The following is a 24,532-nucleotide window of genomic DNA, read 5'->3' on the forward strand; positions in this document are numbered from 1 at the left end:
CCAGCCTATAATGGCTATTGAAGGTACAGTAAGACATTTCCTGCCCCTGCCCCACCCCCAGCACTCCTTGTGCTGCTGCCTATTACCTGCTGCAGTGTCAGAAGCTGTTAAGTGAACCCAGATAGTCAAAGTAGAGAAATATTTACAGATGATGTGATGGTATGTCTGGGCTTCTCTCCAAACTTTGTGTTTTGCAGAGATTGAGGTGTAGATGAAACAAGACTGGCTGTGTTGATAATTGCTGAAACTTAGCTGAGTGATAGGTACATGAGAATTAATTATACTTTTATATTTTTGTGTATGTTTGAAAATTTTCTTTAAAAATTTTTTTAAAATTGTTAGAGACAGGGTCTTGCTGTATTGCCCAGGCTCAAGGAGTTCTTTTGCCTCAGCCTCCTGAGTTAGCCGATACTACAGACATGCACTACCACAACCCAGCTGAAAATTTTAATTATTGGAAGTTAATAGAAGACCAGGGCATACATAGCTGTCATTTATTGAGCATCTCCTCTGTGTCAAAGTCTGTCTTAGCTGTTTATATACACTATTTTATTTAATCCTCACAACAACCCCAAAAGTAAGTAGTAGTATCCGCATTTTACTAATGTGAAAATTGAGAGAGAACCTTGTAATATTAGCTACATGGAGCAGTTGCCATGGATCAAGCTCTGTATGAGCTCATTTAATCCTCAACCCTCTGAGGTAGAAAATAGGTCAGTTAAATGACAGCCAATTCACTGAAAGTCAATTTAACCAAATTACTAGTTGCTGAATGTATCAGTGTACTGATTTGCCAAAAACATGTTTCTTTTTAACTGTTTATGAGGTTTTTTTCCAGCAGTTCATATTGGTTAATATCGTCTACTATGTGTAACAGGATTATCTAAGCCACTTTTGAGTTCTGGACAAAGGCATTGTTCATTTCAACCAGCAATCATGAGTTTCTTCACTTACTGGCCAACATTTGTTATTTTTTTTTCTTTTTGACTATAGCCATTCTGGTGGATGTAAAGTGTAAACTCATTGTATGTGTTTTTTTAAAAAAAAATAAAAATTGTGGCCCAGTACAGTGGCTCACACCTGTAATCCCAACACTTTGGGAGGCCAAAGTGGGCGGATCACTTGTTAGGAGTTTGAGACCAGCCTGGCCAACATGACGAAACCCTTGTCTGTACTAAAATTACAAAAATTAGCCAGACATGGTGGTGGGCACCTATAATCCCAGCTACTTGGGAGGCTGAGACAGGAGAATTGCTTGAACCCAGGAGGCGGGAGGTTGCAGTGAGCCGAGATCATGCCACTACTCCAGCCTAGGCAACAGAGCAAGACTCCATCTCAAAAAGAAAAAAAAAAAAGCAAATAAAAATTAAAATTGTATTTAAGGTATACAATGTGATATTTGATAAAGTTTATACTGTGAAATGATTATGCCAGTAAAGCTAGTTAACATATGCATCACTTCACGTACTTACCATGTGTTTGTGGTGAGAACACACAGGTCTACTCTCCTATGAAATTTCAAGTATCAGTGCAGTTTTGGTTTTGTTTTTTTTTTTTTGAGACGGAGTCTTGCCGAGGCAAGAGAATTACTTGAACCCGGGAGGCAGAGGTTGCCATGGGCTGAGATCACGCCATTGAACTCCAGCCTGGGCGACAGAGCAAGACTCTGTCTCAAAAAAAAAAAACCAAAAAAACAAAAAAATTCTGGATACAAATCCTTTGCCAGATAAATGATTTCCAAATATTTTCTCTCAGTCTGTGGCTTTTATTTTATTTTCTTAATGGTTTCTTTTGAAATACAAAATTTTTAATTTTACTTAATCCCAGGTTATATGATATTTTTCTGTGTTTTACTCTAGTTTTATAGTTTTAGGTTTTACATTTAGATCTATGATGCATTTTACGTTAATTTTTGTATATGATGTGAGGTAAGGGTCCACATTTATTTCTTTGTATCCATTTTTCTCAGCAACTTTTACTGAAAAAACCATCCTTTCCCCCACTGAGCTGCTTTAGCACCTTTTGTCAGAAATCATTTGATCATAAATTTAAGGGTTTATTCGGAACTCAAAGTTCTTTTCCACTGATCTGTATGTCTGTCTTTATGCTGATATCACATTGCCTTGATTACCATAGCTTTAGAGTAAATTTTGGGATTGAACAGTGTAAGTCCTTCGATGTTGTTCTTTTTCAAAATTATTTTGTCTGTGTTAGGTCCTTTATATGTCCAAGTATGTTTTACTATCAACTTTTTATTTAAAAAGCTGGCTGGATTTTGGTAGGGATTGTATTGAATCCGTAGTCAATGTAGAGAGAATTGCTGTCTTGCTAGCGACTAACAATATTGCTAGTGACTGTTTTTATGTTCTCCTTCCCTTCAGTACGAAAAGGGTGAAGTGCTTATCCAAATCTCGGCGAACCAAGATAGCAAAGAAGGTAGACAAGGCTAGACTGGTGGCAGAACAGGTGATAGAAGATGAATTTGACTTGGATTCAGATGATGAGCTGCAGATTGACGAGAGATTGGGAAAGGAGAAGGCGACCCTGATAATAAGACCAAGTGTGTGTCTGTTCTTTCTTTTTCCTCCTCTACCCGTTTTTTGTTTGTTTGTTTGTTTGTTTGTTTGTTTGTTTTGAGATGGAGTTTCGCTCTTGTTGCCCAGGCTGGAGTGCAATGGCGCGATCTTGGCTCACTGTAACATCCGCCTCCCGGGTTCAAGTGATTCTCGTGCCTCAGCCTCCTGAGTAGCTGGGATTACAGGCATGTGCCACCATGCCTGGCTAATTTTGTATTTTTAGTAGAGATGGGATTTCACTATGTCGATCAGGCTGGTCTGGAACTCCTGACCTCAGGTGATCCACCCGCCTCAGCCTCCCAAAGTGCTGAGATTACAGGTGCAAGGCACCACGCCCAGCCCTTGCCCGTTTTATATATGTTTTTGGCCCTCTTGATAGACTTAAGACCTTAGGCCTGAGCTTGTTGACATTCTGCTATACTATGTTCTGTAGGCCTTCATTGTTTCCTTTGTTCTAAAGATTTATTTATCACCTGATCCCTAACCTCTCTAAATTAGTCATCTGTGGTCATTACTTCCAAGAAAATTAGTCTTATTTTTTTCTTCTGGGTATTTGGCTGAAATGCTAATCATAGCTTCATAATAAGTGCATTCCATTGTTTTCTAGAATTTCCCCGGAAATTGCCCCGTGCGAAGCCTTGCTCTGACCCCAACCGAGTTCGTGAACCAGGAGAAGTTGAGTTTGACATTGAGGTAGGATTCTGCCCTGGACCTAGTCTTCTGCTCATTCTGGTGATAGAGACAGAAGACAGATTGTCATTCTAGTTGGGGGATATGCAGGGAGGAAGATATCCTATGCATTCATTTCCTGAATTATTTATTTATTATTATTATTATTTTTTTTTTTTGAGACAGAGTCTCTTTGCTCTGTTGCCCAGGCTGGGGTACAATGGTATGATCATGGTTCACAGCAGTCTTGACCTCCGAGGCCAGCTCAGCCTCCCTAGTAGCTGGGACCACAGGCTTACACCACCAACGTAGCTAATTCTTTTCAATTTTTTTTTTTGTAGAGACAGGGTCTCGCTGTGTTGCCCAGGCTGGTCTCAAACTCCTGGGCTCATGTGATCTTTTGCCTTGGCCTCCCAAAGTGCTGGAATCACAGGGTGAGCCACTGCAGTGAAATATTTATTAAGTGAAAGAGTGTGTGCGAAGTGCTGCTGAGCATGTAAATGGAAGATTTCAATTTAGTTGAAATACCTTAAACATCCTTTAATACAGAGTAGAATAAAAGTCAGTGTGGGCCGGGCACGGTGGCTCACGCCTGTAATCCCAGTACTTTGGGAGGCTGAGGTGGGCATATCATGAGGTCAAGAGATTGAGACCATCCTGGCCAACATGGTGAAACCCCGTTGCTGCTAAAAAATTAGCTGGGCGTGGTGGCACACCCCTGTAGTCCCAGCTACTTGGGAGGCTGAGGCAGAAGAATCGCTTGAACCCAGGAGGCAGAGGTTGCAGTGAGCCAGGATCGTGCCACTGCACTCCAGCCTGGCGACAGAATGAGACTCTGTCTCAAAAAAATAAAAAAATAAAAAGTCAGCCAGGCGCGGTGGCTCATGCCTGTAATTCCAGCACTTTGGGAGGCCGAGGCAGGTGGATCACGAGGTCAGGAGATCGAGACCATCCTGGCTAGCACGATGAAATCCCGTCTCTACTAAAAATACAAAAAAACAAAATTAGCCGGGCATGGTGGTGGACGCCTGTGGTCGCAGCTACTCGGGAGGCTGAGGCAGGAGAATGATGTGAACCCGGGAGGCAGAGCTTGCAGTGAGTCAAGATCGCGCCACTGCACTCCAGCCTGGGCGACAGAGCGAGACTCTGTCTCAGAAAAAATAAATAAATAAATAAAAACTTAAAAGTCAGTGTGATGTAGCAGAAAGAGTATGTGATAAGGAGTATCTGATGTGACCTTACACAAATTATTTAACTTCCCCGAGCCTTAGTTTTCTTACCTGTTTAAAGTGGGAGTATACTACCTACCTCACAAAGATGCCTTGGAAATTAAGATAAAAAATGAATATTCTGCTTAATACTTGGTCTATACTTGGTGCTCAGAAGATATTAATATCAGGAGTCAGATCATCACCCCTATATTGGGGCCTTACCAGAGCAATCCTGGGCAACTGAGGTGATACACTCTCTCTGCAACAGGAGGACTATACAACAGATGAGGACATGGTGGAAGGGGTTGAAGGCAAGCTCGGGAATGGTAGTGGCGCTGGTGGCATTCTTGATCTGCTCAAGGCCAGCAGGCAGGTGGGGGGACCTGACTATGCTGCCCTCACGTGAGTACTGGCTTTTATCTCCCCTTTCCAGGCTATCAGACAGCAACCCCCGCTCCCGCCCAAGGTGCCAGGTCAGCCAATCAGTAGATATTTATAGAGCCATTTAAAGGGACAAAGAATTATCCAGGGCATTTTGGTGAAAGAATAAAGTAGGCATGAAACCTGTCCTAAGGAACTTAAGATCTGATGGCGATAAGATGTATAGACTTCAAGAGGAATCAATTTTGGGCACTTACGAAGTTGGGAAGAGGGGCTAGAAGAGTCATGCAAGGAGAATTGTTACAAAAATAATGAAAGGAAAGAATGCAGCATGCATAAACAGGGAGGGAGGTGTGCCCCTTTTTTGCCACCTTGCCTACTGTCTGTGGAGAGACTTTAGGCAAAAAGGACTGGCTTTTCATGAAAACAGTCTATGGTACTGTCTTGATCCTTAAGCTTAATTCCAAATTTTTCACTTAGGGTGATTCTCCCCTTTTTCCTCCCACCTTGATCCTCATAGCTGTTGTCCCTCCTCCCTGAGTGTTCTGATGACTGGTTTACTCTGACAGTTAAAAACAACTGCCTCAGTATTTCTCCTCTGTTCCTTGCAGTGAGGCCCCAGCTTCTCCCAGCACTCAGGAGGCCATCCAGGGCATGCTGTGCATGGCCAACCTGCAGTCCTCATCGTCCTCACCGGCTACCTCCAGCCTGCAGGCCTGGTGGACCGGGGGGCAGGATCGAAGCAGTGGGAGCTCCAGCAGTGGGCTGGGCACAGTGTCTAACAGTCCTGCTTCCCAGCGCACCCCAGGGAAGCGGCCCATCAAGCGGCCAGCATACTGGAGAACCGAGAGCGAGGAGGAGGAGGAGAACGCCAGTCTGGATGAACAGGACAGCTTGGGAGCATGCTTCAAGGACGCAGAGTATAGTAAGGGCAGCTAAGCACATGGGTTCAGGCCAGAAGGGGTCTCCTCAGTCCCAGTCTCCATCCTCGGCCCAATAGAGGACAGTTTGTAGTGAGCAAAGTCCTGGTCTTAAGCCTGATATTTAGTTTCTCTAAGCCGTATTTTCCTAATTTGTAAAATGGGAATATCTCACAGGTTAATGTTAAGAATTTGAGATTATGCTTACACAGATCATCTGGCACAGTTTCTTGCTCATGGGAAGCCTTCAAAAAATGGTAGTTATAATTTGCTCTCATCTGTTTTTACTAATGTCCAACCTTTACCGCTGGTGACTCTTTTTTTCTCTTGCCTGTTTGACTGCCATCATCTGTGTCATTTGTGTCCTGTGTTGGCCAGTTTGTCCCTTTTGCAAAGGTACATAATGACCTTTCAGTGGGCTTTTTACATTTAAGAGATGACTCCTTTTTTTAATCCAAGATTTTATTGAGTACCACAATGTATAAGGCACTCTTGTATAATACAGGTGACTGTATAATGTAAGTGCTTTTTGTTTTGTTTTGTTTTTTGAGACAGAATCTCCCTCATTAGCCCAGGGTGGAATGCAGTGATGCCATCTCAGCTCACTGCCACCTCCACCTCCTGGGTTCAAGCAATTCTCGTGCCTCAGCCTCCCGAGTAGCTGGGATTACAGGTGTGCACCATCACATCACGCCTGGCTAATTTTTGTATTTTTGCGGGAGACAAGATTTTGTCATGTTGGCTAGGGTGATCTCGAACTCCTGGCCTCAAGTGATCTGCCCGCCTGCCTTGGCGTCCCAAAGTGCTGGGATTATAGGCATGAGCCATCACACCCGGCCATTGTTTTAATATTTCAAAAGTTATACAAATATGGTTAACGCTTGCTGACCAAAATTGAAGATGGAGAAAGCAAAAATTCTTTTTGACTAACACTCTTTCCTCTGAGCCCAAAGACAACCTTTGTCATCATTTTCACGTATGCCTTTTATTTTGTTGTGTTTACATTCTTATGTAGACAGAAGTATAGTTTTATTTAGTCTGTGTGGTTCTGCAACTTGCTTAGTTTTCTTTCAATGTCAGTACAGAGATATACTTTATCAATACATAGAGATCTATCTGCTGCATAGTGTTCTGTAATATAGAAATATATGTTTAATCATTCCCTACTGATTGACATTTAAGTTGTTTCTAAGTTTTTACTTTTACTAACAACACTGCAATGAAAATTCTTACAGTAACCTTTTGTGCCTATGTGCCAGTTAATATTTTTCTAGGGGGGATAGACCTGTTGAGTTGAAGGGTATGTAGAAGACAAATGTTAATAAATAGTGCCAAATTTCCCTCCAAAAGGGCCAGTATATGATCAGTGTATGAAACATACCTGTTTGCCCATAGCCTTACCAGCAGTGGATACTATCAGCCTTTTTAATTTTTGCCAATCCTATGGCAAAAGATGGTGTCTGTTTGTTTTATGTGTTTATTGACTCTTCTTTATTCCTTTTCTGTGAATTTTCCATTCAGTCTTTCACCCATTTTTCTATTGGGATGCTTTGTTTTTCTTATTGATTTGTAAGAGTTCTTTATATATTCTAGATGTGTTGGAGTATTTTTTGTATATTCTGGATATATTGAAAAATACTTCCTTTTAGGTTTGTGTTTAATTTTATTATGTCTTTCTAGCATGTAGATAATTTTGATTTTTACATTGTCATCTTTATCAATTTTTTTTTTTTTTTTTTTTAAGACACAGTCTCACTCTGTCACCCAGGCTGAAGTGCAGTGGCGCAATCATGGCTCATTGCAGCCTCGACCTCCGCAATCCCATCTCAATCTCCCTGGTAGATGGGACCATAGGTGCATGCCACCACACCCAGCTTATTTTTTGTACAGATGGGGTTTCGCCATGTTGCCCAGGCTGGTCTCGAACTCCTGGGCTCTAGTGATCCTCCTGCCTTGGTCTCCCAAAGTGCTGGAATTACAGGCGTGAGCCACTGCATCCAGCTATCTTTATCAGTTTTTAATAGTTTTTTGTATTTTATGTTTTGATTAAGAAGGCCTTCTTATATTTTCCCCTAAAACTTACATAGGAGTTAAAATTTTAGCTCTTTATCTGGAATTAAGTTTTTGTGAATTGTGGGAGGTTAGAATCTAACTTTATTTTTTTCCACATTAGTAGTCATTTCCCCCAACACCGTTTATTGACTAGTTCATCATCATCCCCCTGACTTGAAGTTCTACCTTTGTCACAAACTAAATTCCCAAATATATGGGGATTTGTTTTCCACTCTAGTCCAAGTTCTGTGCCTTAACAGCTGTATGACCTTGGCCAGGCTAGTTAACCTCTCTATGCCTCTCTGTGATAGTCATGCCTACCTCATATGTTGTTGTGAGAGTTAAATAAATATACAGAAAGCACTTAAAACATTGCCCAGCTCATATAAGTAAGTACTATGTATTAGATACTATTAATATTATTCTGTTCCATAAAATCAACTTGTCAAAACAAATTTTTATTTTACCAAACAGATGCTAAAAAAGAAAATGAAAATCAACTTGTCTATTCCTGTGACAATAACATGTAGGTTAGTTACCACAGACTTTGTTTCTGGTAGAGCACATCCCCTCTACAGACCTTGCTGTGAACCTGAGGAGACCACAGATGCTCACTAAGACTCTCATCTTTGAGCTAAGCTTTGATTTGTTTTAGGGACATGCCAGGTTCCCCTGGCCACCCACTGTACTGTGAGCAGTCAAATCACATTGACCTGCAGCTAAGACATCTGGACTTGATTTGACCACTCCTCTTAGAACAGCTCACTCAGCCTCTCCTCTCTCCTTCCCCTCACTGCTTTGCCCAGCAACCTTGGAAAGGCAGCTTACCAAGGAGAGACCTCCTTACTTGTTCTTATTTTTCCAGAATTTTGAGGCTGCTGTTGAGCTTTTTCTATTTCAGGTGAATTTTAGAATCGGCTTTTCAAAGGATTGCGTGATGTTTGTGGGTTAATTTATGGAGACATATCTTTCATCAGAGGCCTTTCGGCTATACTGGGATTTCTGCATTCCTGAATATAACCTTGTGTCCTGAAAATTTGTGCACTAAAAACAATAAGGCATGCAAAAAGAGATTAGGGCCACAGCCCTCAAAATCTATGTGACTTTGAAGCCAAAATGCAGACTCAAATAATAGCAGTCCTAAGTTAGAGCCCAGTGGCATTCATACCTGGCATTATAGTCAGTGGCTTCTCTATGGCCTTAAGCTCTGGACTCAGACTTCTTCTTTCCAAATCTGGATTTTTGAGGGCATTTGGTTAAATAGATAGCAGCTTCATCAAATTAAAATCTGATCCAGGGCCTAGTCCCTATCAATCTTTTTTGACAAAACAAACAAAAAAACCCAGGGGGAAATGTCTTTGCAACTTCATCTGCTTGGTCAGATAGCCTATCCCATCAAAACTAAATTTTGTAGAAAATAGAGTCACCATTTACTTTTTCTCTGATAGGCAAACTTGTGTGATTTTTAGTTTTTGTCTGTACGTCGTCTTATGTTGCTAAGGCTTTCTCTGTAGTTGTGAAAAAGCCTACCACTGATTGGTTGTAAACAACTACGGAAAATTGTTTTTGAACTGGTACAACTTCTGAACAGCTTTGAAATCATGGTTTTGTCTTTTTTTTTTTTTTCTTTTTTTTTTTTGAGACCGAGTCTCACTTTGTCGCCCAGGCTGGAGTGAAGTGGTGTAATCTGGGCTCACTGCAACCTCTGCCTTCCTGCCTTCTTGGTTCAAACAGTTCTCCTGCCTTGGCCTCCCAAGTAGCTGGGATTACAGGCACACGCCACCACGCCTGGCTAATTTTTTGTATTTTTAGTAGAGACGGGGTTTCACCACGTTGGCCAGGCTGGTCTCGAACTCCTGACCTCAAGTGATCCACCTGCCTCAGCCTTCCAAAGTGCTGGAATTACAGGCATGAGCCACCAGGCCCAGCCATACATCTTTCTCTTATTTACCTTTTGGGTATGAGCAGCAGCCATCTTATGTTTCTGTCTTCAAACGTGGTTTGTCTCTATTTATTCATGTCTTCTTGTATGTATCTCTTCTTTGGTCTATTTCTTCTTCAGTTTAGGAATTTTATTTTGGTTCATAAAAGTGGCATCTTTTTATGTATTACATTTTCTAATTGGCTGTTGCTAATAAGGAGGAAAATAGTTGATTCTTTCCCATATCAATCCTGTGTTGGACTACCTTATTATACTGTTATTAGTTCTATTTGTTTTCAGTTCATTGTCTTGATTTCTTGAGGTAGATGATCTGTGTGTCCTGTATTAGTTTGATAGGGCTGCCATAACAAAATATCACAGACTGGGTGGCTTAAACAACAGAAAGTTATTTCCTTACACTTCTGGCAGCTGAAAGTTGAAGATCAAGGTGCCGGCAGAGTTGGTTTCTCCTGAGGTCTCTCTGCTTGGCTTGCAGATGGCCTTCCTCTTGCTGCCTCTTCCTGTGGTTGTACCTCTGTGCATACACGCCGATGATGTCTCCCTGTGTGTCCTAATCACCACCTCTTATAAGATCACCAGTCAGATTGATTTAGGGCCTACCTTAATGGTCTTATTTTAACTTAATTACCCCTTTAAAGGCCCTATCTCTACATATAGTTACATTCTGAATACTAGGGGGTAGGTCTTCACCATATGAATTTCAGGGGGCACCGTTCGGCCCATAATATCTTCCTCCTTTCCAATATTCATACCTCTAACTTCCAGTTTTATTACAGTGTTGAGTCATAGTGGTGATGGGGGCATCCTTTTGCTGTTTTCAGACTTTAAAGGGAATACTGCCAGTCTTTCTCCACTCAATATGTAGGTCTCTGATAGACTACTCTCATAGAGTTCAGGGAGTCTCTAGCTATTTATTTACTCATTTAGACACAGTCTCGCTCTGTCACCCAGGCTGGAATGCAGTAGCGCAATTTCGGCTCACTGTAGTCCCCCTCCTAAGCTCAAGTGATCCTCCCACCTCAGCCTCCCGAGTAGCTGGGACTACAGGCTCACGCCACCACTCCTGGCTGATTTTTGTGTTTTTAGTGGAAACAGTGTTTTGCCATGTTGCCCGGGCTAGCTTTATTTTAAAAGGCTTTTGTTTGTTTTAAAATCAAGAATCATATTAGGTTTTATCAAATAATGTTGGCATATTTGGACATAAATACATAGTTTTTCTGTTAATTTGTTAATACAGTGACATTAATAAAATTACTCATTTTGAATCGTTACTTTCATGAGATTAGCTGTACTTGGTCATGGTGTTTAACAGTAGTTCGTCTAGTTTATTTGATTGCTAGTCGTTTCAAAAACTAGTTTTTTGGCTTTATTGATCATCTCTAGAGTTTGATATTTTATTCTCTTTTTAAATTTTCTGTATTCAGCATCTTGAGTTGAAAGCTCTGTTGATGTATTTTCAATCTGCTTTTTGGTAAAGCGTTTTTTAAATTTTATTTTTTTAATTTATTTATTTTTGAGACAGAGTCTTGCTCTGTCACCCAGGCTGGAGTGCAGAGGTGCGATCTTGGCTCACTGCAACCTCTGCCTCCCGGGTTCATGTGATTCTTCTGCCTCAGCCTCCTAAGTAGCTGGGATTACAGGCATACGCCACCATGCCCAGCTAATTTTGTGTATTTTTAGTTGAGACGGGGCTTCGCCATGTTGGCCAGGCTGGTCTCAAACTCCTGACCTCACATGATCTGCCTGCCTCAACCTCCCAAAGTGCTGAGATTATAGGCGTGACCCACCACGTCCGGCTTGAAATTTTATTTTTTTAATTAACATGAAGTAAAATTGACTCTCTTGGTATACACATGTTCATATTCTTCCAGCCACCATAATCAGGATACAGAGCCCTTTGATCATTCCCTAACCTCCTTTGTGTTACTACCCCCTTTATAGTCATGCCTGCCCTCTACTCCTGGGCAACCACTGATCTGCTCTTTGTCACTGTGGTTTTGCCTTTGCCAGAATGTCATATAAATGGAATTATGCAGTATGTAATATTTTGAGACTGGCATCTTTTGCTTACCGTAATGCCCTTTTTTTTTTTTTTTTTTTTTTTTTTTGAGATGGAGCCTCGCACTGTCGCCTGGGCTGGAGGGCAATGGCACGATCTCGGCTCACTGCAACCTCCACCTCCTGGATTCACGAGATTCTCCTGCCTCATCCTTCCGAGTAGCTGGGATTAAAGGCGCACACCACCACACCCAGCTAATTTTTTGTATTCTTAGTAGAGACGGGGTTTCACTGTGTTGGCCAGACTGGTCTCGATCTCCTGACCTCGTGATCTGCCTGTCTCAGCCTCCTGAAGTGCTGGGATTACAGGCATAAGCCCCCACACCCGGCCCACCATAATGCCTTTAATATTCATTCATGTTGTTGCGTATCAAAAGCTTGTTCTTTTTTATTGCTGAGTAATATTCCATTGTATGGATATACCCATTGAAGGTCATTTTGGTTGTTTCCACTTTGGGGTGATTACAACTAGAGCTGCTGTGAACATTCAGGTATAGGTTCTTGTGTGAATATGAGTTTTCATTTTTCTAGGATAAATACCCAGGAATGAGATTCCTGGGCAGTACGGGCAGTGGATGTTTTAACTTTACAAGAAAATACTGGCTGGGCGTGGTGGCTTGCGCCTGTAATCCCAGCACTTTGGGAGGCCAAGGCGGGTGGATCACGAGGTCAGGAGCTTGAGACCAGCCTGGCCAATATGGTGAAACCCCATCTCTACTAAAAATACAAAAAAATTAGCTAGGCGCAGTGGCACGTACCTGTAGTCCCAGTTACTCAGGAGGCTGAGGCAGAAGAGTCGCTTGAACCTGGGAGGTGGAGGTTGCAGTGAACGGAGATTGTGCCACTGCACTCCAGCCTGGGGGACAGAGTGAGACTCCATCTCAAAAAAAAAAAAAAAAAAAAGAGGCTGGGTGCAGTGGCTCACACCTGTAATCCCAGCACTTTGGGAGGCCGAGGTAGGTGGATCACGAGGTCAGGAGATTGAGACCATCCTGGCTAGCATGATGAAACCCCGTCTCTACTAAAAATACAAAAAATTAGCCAGGTGTGGTGGCAGGTGCCTGTAGTCCCAGCTACTCGGGAGGCTGAGGCAGGAGAATGGTGTGAACCCGGGAGGCGGAGCTTGCAGTGAGCTGAGATGGCGCCCACTGCACTCCAGCCCGGGCGACAGAGCGAGACTCCGTCTCAAAAAAAAACCCAAAAAACTACTCAACTATTTCCCAGAATGGTTATTTTACGTTCCCACTAGCAATATGTGGAATTCAGTTGCTCTACATACTCATCAGCACTTGGTTTTGTCAATATAGTTATTTTAATCATCCTAATGAATGTATAGTGATATTTAATGGTTCATCTAATGGCTAATGATAATAGTGAAATTAAGAAATGTGGTATATATAAACAATGGAATATTATTGTTCACCATTCATAGATCCTCTTTTTTGAAATGTCAAACAGACATTTTGAATGCATTGTTAAGATTTCTTGTTCAGGATTTAACTATGAATTTTTCTTTTTGTTTTCTTTTCTTTGTTTTTTGAGCCAGTCTTGCTCTGTCACCCAGGCTGGAGTGCAGTGCCACGATCTCGGCTCACTGCAACTGCTGCCTCCTGCATTCAGGTGATTCTCATGCCTCGGCCTCCTGAGTAGCTGAGACTGAAGGTGTGTACCACCATGCCCGGCCAATTTTTTTTTTTTTTTTTTTTTCCTAGTAGAGATGAGGTTTCACCATGTTGGCCAGGCTGGTCTTGAACTCCTGACCTTAAGTAATCCACCCACCTTGGCCTCCCAAAGTACTGGGATTTTAGGCATGAGCCACCACACCCAGTCTGGATTTATTTTCTTTAGTAGATATAGAATTTTCAGGTTGTCTGTTTGATTTTTAGGTGAGTTATTTATTTAAATTAAGACTAGCCAAGTGCAGTAGTGAAAAGAGGGGAAGGAGTTTGGGTGAGTTTTTATAGTTTGTATCTTTCAAGGAATTGGTCTGTTTCATATAACTTACAGAATTTTTGGGCATAGAGTTGTTTGTAGAATTCCCCTATTATTCTTTAAATGTCTATGGGGTCTTTAGTGATATCCCCCTCTTCCCTTCTCATTCTTGATATTGGTAAATTGTTTCTTCTCTCTCTCTCTCTCTCTTTTTTTTTCTTTGCAATTGCTGGCACTTTGTCTTTTTTTTTTTTAACTTAAAAAGTGTTTTTAGGACTACAGGTGCATACCACTGGCTGATTTTTTATTTTTATGGAGATGGGGGTCTCACTATGTTGCATAGCCTTGTGTCAAACTCCTGACCTTAAGTGATCATCTCTTCTGGACCTCCCAAAGTACTGGGATTACAAGTGTAAGCCAGGCCTTATTGTGTCAATTTAATTGATCTTTTCAACATTTTTTGTTTCATTTTCTATGTTTTATCTTTGTCAATTACATTCCACTCTTAATGTAGTTAAGATTGCTGTAGTTTTATTCTTTTTCTGATTTCAGAGATGATTATTTAGATTATTTATTTGAGACCTTTTTCATATCTTGTTTTGCTATTTTTACTTTTATTCTATTTTTGTTTTTTGTTTTTTTTTTTTGAGACAGAGTCTTGCTCTGTCACCCAGGCTGTAGTGCAGTGGCACAGTCTCGGCTCGCTCCAACCTCCGCCTCCCAGGTTCAAGTGGTTCTCCTGCCTCAGCCTCCCAAGTAGCTGGGATTACAGTCACGCGCCACCACGCCCAGCTAATTTTTGCATTTTTAGTAGAGATGGGATTTCACCAGGCTGGTCTCGAACTCCTGACCTCAAGTGATCCGCCCACCTTGGCCTCCCAAAGTACTGGGATTACAGGCGTGAGCCACCATGCCCAGCCTTTTTTTTGTTTTGTTTTAGTATTTTATAAAGTTGATATATTAACAGCATATCATATATATTTTGGGGATACATATGTGATATTTTGATACACATATACAATGTGTAATGATGAAGTTAAGCTTAGTGATATATCTATCATCAAACCTTTATTTTTGTGTCAGAAACATAATTCTCTTCTAGCTGTCTTGAAATACACAAATTATTAACTGTAATTTCCTGACTGTACTAGTGAATGCTAGAATTTATTCCTTCTGTCTAACTGTATTTTTGTACCCATTAACCAACTATTTTTCATCCCCTGCTTCCTTTCCCAGCCTCTGGTAACCACCATTCTACTCTCCACCTCTGTGAGATCCACTTTTTTAGGTCTCACATATGAGTGAGAACATGCAATATTTGTCTGCCTATTCCTGGCTTATTTCACTTAATACAATGATCTCCATTTTCATTCATTTTACTGCAAGTGACAGGATTTCATTTGTTTTAATGGCTGAATAATATTCCATTGTTTATATATACCACATTTCTTAATTTCACTCATTTGTCCATTGATGGATACTTAGGTTGATTCCGTATCTTGGCTATTGTGAATAATATTGCAGTGAACATGGGAATGCAGATATCTCTTTGATATACTGATTTATTTCCTTTTGGATATGCCCAGCAGTGGAATTGCTGGATCATATGGTACTGTTTTCCATGATAGTTGTACTACCTTATATTCCCACCAACAGTGTATGAATGTTCCTCTTTCTCCAAATGCTGAAGAGTAACAAATCCTCTCCAGCATTTGTTACTTCTTGTCTTTTGGATAATAGCCATTCTAACTGAGGTGAGATGATTTCTTATTGTGGTTTTGATTTCTGTTTCCCTGATGATGAGTGATATTGGACATTTTTCCCCATATACCTGTCGAGCCTTTTTTTTTTTTTTTTTTTTTTTCAACTTTTATATTCTGGGGTACATGTACAGGATGTGCAGGTTTGTTACATAGGTAAACATGTGCCATGGTGGTTTACTGCACAGACCAACCTATTACCTAGGTATTAAGCCCAGCATCCATTAGCTATTCTTCCTTATACTCTCCCTCCTTGCCACCGACAGGCCCTAGTGTATGTTGTTCCCCCACTCCTATGTGTCCATGTGTTCTCGTCGTTCAACTCCCACTTATAAATGAGAACATGTGGTATTTAGTTTTCTGTTCCTGTGCTAGTTTGCTAAGAATAAGTTTCCAGCTCCATCCATGTCCCTGCAATGGACGTGCTCTTATTCCTTTTTATGACTGCATAGTATTCCATGCTGTATATGTACCAGCTTTTCTTTATCCAGTCTGTCATTGATGGGCATTTTGGTTGATTCCATGTCCTTGCTATTGTGAATACTGCTGCAGTGAACATACGTGTGCACGTCTTTATAATAGACTGATTTGTATTCCTTTGGGTATATACCCAGTGATAGGATTACTGATTACTGGGTCAAATGGTAGTTCTGCCTCTAGATCTTTGAGGAATCACCATGCTGTCTTCCACAATGCTTGAACTAATTTACACTCTTACCAACAGTGTAAAAGCGTTCCTTTTTCTCTGCAACCTCACCAGCATCTGTTGTTTTTACATTGCCATTCTGCTGGTGTGAGATAGTGTCTCACTGTGGTTTTGATTTGCATTTCTCTAATAATCAGTGATGTTGAGTTTTTTTTCATATGATGGCCCCATGAATGTCTTCTTTTTTTTTTTTTTGAGATGGAGTCTCGCTCTGTTAGCCAGGCTGGAGTGCAGTGGCGAGATCTCATCTCCCTGCAAGCTCTGCCTCCCAGATTCACGCCATTCTCCTGCCTCAGCCTCCCAAGTAGCTGGGACTACAGGCGCCTGCCACCACACCCGGCTAATTTTTTTGTATTTTTAGTAGAGATGGGGTTTCACCATGTTAGCCAGGATGGTCTCGATCTCCTGACCTCATGATCCACCTGCCTCGGCCTCCCAAAGTGCTGGGATTACAGGCGTGAGCCACCGCACCCAGCCGAATGTCTTCTTTTGAGTAGTGTCTGTTCTTGTCCTAGGCCACTTTTTAATGGGGTTGTTTTCTTATAAATTTAAGTTCCTCATAGACTCTGGATGTCATACCTTTGCCAGATGCTTATATTGCAAAAATTTTCTCCCATTCTGTAGGTTGTCTGTTCACTCTGATGATAGTTTCTTTTGTTGTGCAGAAGTTCTTTAATTTAATTAGATCCCATTTGTCAATTTTTACTTTTGTTGCAACTGCATTTGGCATTTTTGTCATAAAATCTTTGCCCGTGCCTGTGTCCTGAATAGTATTGCCTAGATTTTCTTCTAGGGTTTTTATAGTTTTGGGTTTTACATTTAGGTCCTTCATTCATCTTGCGTTAATTTTTGTATATGGTATAAGGAAGGGATCCAGTTTCAATTTTCTGCATATGGCTACCTGGTTCTCCCCAGCACCACTTATTAAATAGAGAATCCTTTCTCTGTTGCTTGTTTTTGTCAGGTTTGTCGAAGATGAGATGTTTGTAGGTGTGTGGTCTAATTTCTGGATTCTCTATTCTGTTCATTGGTCTATGTGTCTGTCTTTGTACCAGTTCCATGCTGTTTTGGTTACTGTAGCCTTGTAGTATGAAGTTGGGTAGCATGATGCCTCTAGCTTTGTTCTTTTTGCTTCGGGTTGTCTCGGCTATTTGGGCTCTTTTTTCATTCAATATGAATTTTCAAGTAGTTTCTTTAATTCAGTGAAGAATGTCAGTAGTGGTTTAATGGGAATAGCATTGAATCTGTAAATTACTTTGGGCAGCATGGCCATTTTCACAATATTGATTCTTTTTGTCCATGAGCATGAAATATTTTTCCATTTGTTTGTGTCCTCTCTCATTTCCTTGATCAGTGGTTTGTAGTTCTCCTTGCAGAGGTCCTTCATTTCTCTTGTTATCTGTATTCATAGGAATTATATTCTTTTTGTAGCAGTTGTGAATGGGAGTTCATTCATGATATGGCTCTCTGCTTGTCTGTTGTTGGTGTAAAGAAATGCTTGTGATTTTTGCACATTGATTTTGTATCCTGATACTTTGCTGAAGTTGCTTATCAGCTGAAGAAACTTGGGCTGAGACGATGGGGTTTTCTTAGATATAGGATCATGTCATCTGAAAACAAAGATAATGTTACTTCCTCTCTCCCTATTGGAATACCCTTTATTTCTTTTTCTTGCCTGGTTGCCCTGGCCAGAACTTCCAATGCTATGTTGAATAGGAGTGGCGAGAAAGGGCATTCTTGTCTTGTGCCAGTTTTCAAGGGGAATGCTTCCATCTTTTTCCCATTCAGTATGATATTGGTTGTGGGTTTTTCATGTATGGCTCTTTTTATTTTGAGGTATGTTCCTTCAATACCTAGATAATTGAGAGTTTTTAACATGAAGGGATGTTGAATTTTATCAAAGATCTCTTCTGCATCTATTGAGATAATCATGTTTTTGACTTTAGTTCTGTTTGTGTGATGAATTACATTTAATAATTTGCGTATGTTGAACCAACTTTGCATCCCAGGGATGAAGCCAACCTGATTGTGGTGGATAAGCTTTTAGATGTGCTGCCGGATTCAGTTTGCTTGTGTTTTATTGAGGAGTTTTGCATCATTGTTCATCAGGGATGTTGGCTTGAAGTTTTCTTTCTTTTTTTTTTTTTTTTTTTTGAGACGGCGTCTCACTCTGTCACCAGGCTGGAGTGCAGTGATGTGATCTCTGCTCACTGCAACCTCTGCCTCCTGGGTTCAAGTGATTGTCCTGCCTCAGCTTCTCGAGTAGCTGGAACTACAAGTGCACACCACTACACCCAGCTAATTTTTGTATTTTTAGTAGAGACGGGGTTTCACCATGTTGGCCAGGATGGTCTCGATCTCTTGACCTCGTGGTCTGCGGTCTGCCCGCCTCGACCTCCCAAAGTGCTGGGATTACAGGCATGAGCCACCGCAGCCGGCCGAAGTTTTCTTTTTTTGTTGTATCTCTGCCAGGTTTTGGTGTTGGGATGATGCTGGCCTCATAAAATGAGTTAGGGAGGAGTCCCTTCTTTTCAGTTTTTTGGAATAGTTTCAGTAGAAATGGTACCAGCTCTTCTTTGTACCTGTGGTGGAATTCAGCTATAAATCTCTCTGGTCCTGGGCTTTTTTTGGTTGGTAAGCTATTTATTACTGCCTCAATTTCCAAACTCATTATTGGTCTATTCAGGGATTCAGTTCCTTCCTAGTTAATTCTTGGGAGGGTGTATGTGTCCAGGAATTCATCCATTTCTTCTAGATTTTCTAGTTTATGTTCATAGAGGTATTTATAGTATTCTCTGATGGTTGTTTGTATTTCTGTGGGGTCAGTGGTAATGTCTCCCTTATCGTTTCTGATTGTGTCTGTTTGATTTTCTCTCTTTTGTTCTTCATTAGTCTAGCTAGTGGTCTATCTAAAATTTTTTCAAAAAAGAAGCTCCTGGATTTGTTGATTTTTTTGAAGGGTTTTTCGTGTCTTTGTCTCCTTCAGTTCGGCTCTGATCGTGGTTATTTCTTGTCTTCTGCTAGCTTTGGGATTTGTTTGCTCTTGGTTCTCTAGTTCTTTTAGTTATGAATTTTGAGATCTTTCTAGCTTCTTGATGTGGCATTTAGTGCTACAGATTTCTTTCTTAACACTGGTTTAGCTGTGTCCCAGAGATTCTTATACATTCTCTTTGTTCTCATTAGTTTCAAAGAACTTCTTGATTTCTGCCTTAATTTCATTATTTACTCAGGAGTCATTCAGGAGCAGGTTGTTCAGTCTCCATGTAGTTGTGTGATTTCGAGTGAATTTCTTAGTTTTGAGTTCTAATTTTATTGTGCTGCGGTCTGAGAGACTGTTACAATTTCACTTCTTTTGCATTTGCTGAGGAGTGTTTTACCTCTGATTATGTGATCAATTTTAAAGTGCCATGTGGTGATGAGAAGAGTGTATATTTTTGTTGGTTTTGGGTGGAGAGTTCTGTAGGTATCTATCAGGTCCACTTGATCCAGAGCTGAGTTCAGGTTCTGAATATCTTTGTTAATTTTCTGTCTTGATGATCTAATATTGTCAGTGGGGTATTAAAGTCTCCCACTATTATTGTGTGGGAGTCTAAGTCTCTTTGTAGGTCTCTACGAACTTGCTTTATGATTCTGGGTGCTCCTATATTGGGTACATATATATTTAGGATAGTTAGGTCTTCTTGTGGAATTGAACCCTTTACCATTATGTAATGCTCTTCTTTGTCATTTTTGATCTTTGTTGGTTTAAAGTCTGTTTTGTCAGAAACTAGGATTGTGACCCCTGCTGTTTTCTGTTGTTCATTTGCTTGGTAAATTTTCCTCCATCCCTTCGTTTTGAGCTTATGTGTGTCTGCACTTAAGATGGCTCTCCTGCAGACAGCATACTGATGGGTCTTGACTCTATCCAGCTTGCCATTCTGTGTCTTTTAATTGGGGGCATTTAACCCATTTACATTTAAGGTTAATATTGTTATGTGTGAATTTAATCCTATCATGATGGTAGCTGGTTATTTTATAGACTTGTTTATATGGTTGCATCATAGTGTCACTGGTCTGTGTGCTTCAGTGTGTTTTTATAGTGGCTGGTCACGGTTTTTCCTTCCTATATTTAGTATTTCCTTTAGGAGCTCCTGTTAGCCATTTCTATGTCTTTTTTTGAGAAATGTCTGTGCTGATATTTCGCCCATTTTTAAATGGGATTATTTGTTTTGTTTTTTGTTTTGTTTTTTGCTATTGAGTTCCTTATATATTTTAGTTATTAATCCCTTGTCAGATGGATAGTTTGCAGATATTTTCTCCCATTCTGTGGGTTGTCTCTGTACTTTGTTGATTGTTTACTTTGCTGTACAGAAGCTTTTTAGCTTAATGTAATCATATTTGCCTATTTTTGCATTTGTTGCTTGTGCTTTTGAGTTCTTACTCCAAAACAATCTTTGCCCAGACCAATGTCCTATAGCATTTCCCCAGTATTTTCTTGTAGTAGTTTCATAGTTTCAGGTCTTACATTTAAGTCTTTAATCCATTTTGAAATGATTTTTTTGTATATGGTGAGAGATACAGGTCTAGTTTCATTCTTCTGCACATGGGTATTCAGTTTTCCCAACACCATTTATTAAAGAAACTGTTCTTTCCCCAGTGAATGTTCTTGGTGCCTTTGTGGAAAGTGAGTGGACTATAAGTGGGTGGATTTATTTCTGGATTCTCTATGCTGTTCCATTGGCCCATGTATCTATTTTTGTGCCAGTACCATGCTGTTTTGTTTACTGTAACTTTGTAATATAATTTGAAATCAGGTAGTATGAGGCCTCCAGCTTTGTTCTTACTGCTCAGGATTGTTTTAGTTACTTGGCATCTTTTGCAATGTTATATGAATTTTAGGATTGCTTTTTCTATTTCTGTGAAGAATGTCATTGGTATTTTGTTAGGGATTGCATAGAATCTATAGATCGTTTTTGGGTAGTATAGATATTTTAGCAATATTAGTTCTTCCAATCCATGTGCATATGATATCTTTCCATTTTTTGTGTGTCCCCTTCAATTTTTTTCATCAGTGTTTCGTAGTTTTCCTTGTAGAGATCTTGCAATTATTTGGTTAAATTTATTCCCAGGTATATTAAGTTTTTTGTAGCTATTGTAAAGGGGATTGCTTTTTTTTTTTAGTTTTTTTTTAGATCGTTCGCTGTTAGCACATGTAAATGCTACTGATTTTTGTATGTTGATTTTGTATCCTGCAACTTTACTGTTTTGTTTTGTTTTGTTTGTTTGTTTGTTTGTTTTTGAGACAGTGTCGTTCTGTCACCCAGGCTGGAGTGCAGTAGCATGATCTCAGCTCACTGCAACCTTTGTCCCCCGGACTCAAGTGATCCTTTCACCTCAGCCACCCAAGTAGCTGGGACTACGGGCGCCTGCCACCACACCCAGCTAATTTTTGCATTTCTAGTAGAGACGAGGTTTTACCATGTTGCCCAGGTTGGTCTCGAACTCCTGAGCTCAAGCTGTCTGCCCGTCTCAGCCTCGCAAAGTGCTGGGATTACAGGTTTGAGCCACTGCACCCAGCCATCTTTACTAAATTTGTTTATCATTTATTTTATTTTTATTTCTTGAGATGGATTCTTGCTCTGTCACCTAGGCTGGAGTGCGGTGGCACAGTCTCGGCTCACTGCAACCTCTGCCTCCTGGGTTCAAGCGATTCTCCTGCCTCAGCCTCCAAGTAACTGGGATTACAGGTGCCGGCCATGACGCCCAGCTAATTTTTTGTATTTTTAGTAGAGATGGGGTTTCGCCATATTGGCCAGACCGATCTCTAACTCCTGACTTCAGGTGATCTGCCTGCCTTGGCCTTCCAAAGTGCTGGGATTACAGGCATGAGCTACCGTGCCCAGCCAGGCCTGTAGTTTTAATTGTTGTATTGGTATCAGGGTAAAGCTGGCCTCATAGAATGAGTTTTGTGGAAGTATTCCCTCCTCTTCAGTTTTTTGAGTTAAGGCAGAATTGTTGTTTTAATGTCTGGTAGAATTCAGCAGTGAATCCATCAGATTCTGGGCATTTCTTTGATGGCAGACTTATTACTGCTTCAGTCTCATTACTTCTTATTTGTTCAGGTTTTCTGTTTCTTCATGGTTCAAGCATGGTAGGTTATATGTGTCCAGGAATTTATCCATTTCTTCCCAGTTTCCAATTTGTTGGTGTGTAGTTGTTCATAGTAGTCTCTACCTTTGTATTTCTGTGATATCAGTTGTAATGATTCCTTTCTCATGAGATATTTTTAATTTCTAATGTAAACATTTAGCACTTTAAATTTCCCTCTAAGCAGAACTTTAGTTGCATCCCCCAAGTTTTATGTTGCAATTTCATTTTTATTAATGGAAACATTTTCTGTTTTCCTGTGGGATCTCCTCTTTGACCCATGTTTATTTAAAAGTATGTTTAATTTTTATGTGTTAGAGGTATTCCAGTTATCTTTCTTTTGCTGCTTTTTGTTCTGTTTGTTGAGACATCATTCTTCTGGTTTCCTTTTGTTCTTTGTCAGTGGTTTCCTTTTGCTCTTTCAGCATAGTTGATTTAAAGTCTTTGTATGGTAAATAAAATGTCAAAGCTTCCTTAGGGACAGTTTTTGTCAGTTTCTCTTTTTTTTTTTTCTTGCAAATGGGCCATACTTCCCTTTTCGTTGCATGCCTCATGATTTTTTTTGTTGGAAACTGGACATTTTGAATATTATTAATGTGGTTTACTCTGGAAGTCAAATTTTCCTTCCTCAGTTTGCTTTTGTTGCTTATTATGAACTACAGTCATCTGTTGTTTAGTGACTTTTCCCAGCTACTTTTTACAAAGATTGTATTCCTTATTGTGCAGTTAGAGTCTCCATTCCTTAGCCTCATTAGTAAGCTGAGATTTTCTGATCGAGATTTCCTGACAACTTTCTTTGTTTGGCAGACAGGAGTACAGTGGTACAATCTTGGCTCACTGCAACCTCCATAGCCTGGGTTCAAGCAAGCTTCGTGTCTCAGCCTCCTGAGTAGCTAGGATTACAGGCATGTGCTACCATGTCTGGCTGATTTTTGTATTTTTAGTAGAGGCAGGGTTTCGCCATGTTGGCGAGGCTGGTCTTGAACTCCTGACCTCAAATGATCCACCTGCATCTAGAGTTTCTTAAAGACATGATTTTAGCAGCCTTTTTCTTTGTTAATCACCCCCTTTCTTGTTGTGAGATTTTTATTGAACTCCAGAGTTCCATAAAAGTTGTTCTGACAGTTTTTGCCAGGTTGATGGTTGTTTCAGTGGAGAGATAGATCCTTGGAGCTCCCTATTACTCCATTATCAGTGGTGTCACTCCTCCCTCCCTGCACCCTCTTCATGTGTGTGTGCATGCACATATATTTTTGTAAAAAAACCACACCATTAAATTTACCATCTTTTTCCGTTATTTACCTTTAAGCTCTGTTAGACTTGACAAATTTACCGTCTTAATCATTTTAAAGTGTACAGTTCAGTACTGTTAAGTATATTCACATTGTTGTGCAACAGATCTCTATAACTTTTTCATCTTGCAACACTTAAACTGTGTAACCCTAAACACTAATTCCTCCCCCTAGCCATTGGTCATCACCTTTTTTTTTTTTTTTTTTTTTTTTTTTTGAGACGGAGTTTTTGCTCTCGTTGCCCAGGCTGGAGTGCAGTGGCGTGATCTTGGCTCACTGCAACCTCCGCCTCCCAGGTTCAAGTGATTCTCCTGCGTCAGCCTCCTGAGTAGCTGGGATTATAGGTGCGTGCCACCACACCCAGCTACTTTTTTGTATTTTTAATAGAGACAGAGTTTCATCATGTTGGCCAGGCTGGTCTCAAACTTATGACCTCAGGTGATCCACCTGCCTCAGCCTCCCAGAGTGCAGGGATTACAGGCATGAGCCACTGCGCCCGGCCTCTACTTCCTATTTCTATGATTTTGACACCTTTAGATACTTTGTAAGAGTGGAATTGTATAGTATTTGTTCTGGCCTTTTTTTCTTAGCCTAATATCTTCCGTGTTTATCCATGTTGTAGTATGTGATTTCCTTTTTTTAAGGCTGCATAATAACTCTGCTGTGTGTACACACCATATTTTCTTTTTTTCCTTTTTTAAAATTTTACTTTTCTGGGATACATGTGCAGAACGTGCAGGCTTGTTACATAGGTATACATGTGCCATGGTGGTTTGCTGCACCCATCAACCTGCAATCTGCATTAGATATTTCTCCTAATGCTATCCCTCCCCTAGCCCCTCTCCCCCTGACAGGCCCCAGTGTGTGATGTTTCCCTCCCTGTGTTCATGTGTTCTCATTGTTCAAC

The 24,532-nt window shown here is 40.6% G+C and overlaps 1 protein-coding gene across 4 annotated transcripts in view; it reads left to right on the forward strand.

Moving 5' to 3' along the window:
- The window catches only part of PHF8 (PHD finger protein 8), a 105,512-nt gene that overhangs the window by 55,699 nt on the left and 25,281 nt on the right, over positions 1-24,532 (forward strand). For 3 of the 4 annotated variants that reach the window (XM_025372238.1, XM_025372239.1, XM_025372240.1), the window contains 4 exons: positions 2,382-2,560; positions 3,184-3,269; positions 4,725-4,858; positions 5,449-5,762. In XM_025372238.1, coding sequence (XP_025228023.1) covers positions 2,382-2,560; positions 3,184-3,269; positions 4,725-4,858; positions 5,449-5,762 — 713 coding nt within the window. Of the gene's footprint in view, positions 1-2,381; positions 2,561-3,183; positions 3,270-4,724; positions 4,859-4,889; positions 4,930-5,448; positions 5,763-24,532 lie in introns of all 4 variants that reach the window. The other variant, XM_025372241.1, reaches the window with a different exon arrangement.

The sequence above is a fragment of the Theropithecus gelada genome, chromosome X (genome assembly GCF_003255815.1).
Source record: "Theropithecus gelada isolate Dixy chromosome X, Tgel_1.0, whole genome shotgun sequence".
In the NCBI taxonomy this organism is placed as follows: domain Eukaryota; kingdom Metazoa; phylum Chordata; class Mammalia; order Primates; family Cercopithecidae; genus Theropithecus; species Theropithecus gelada.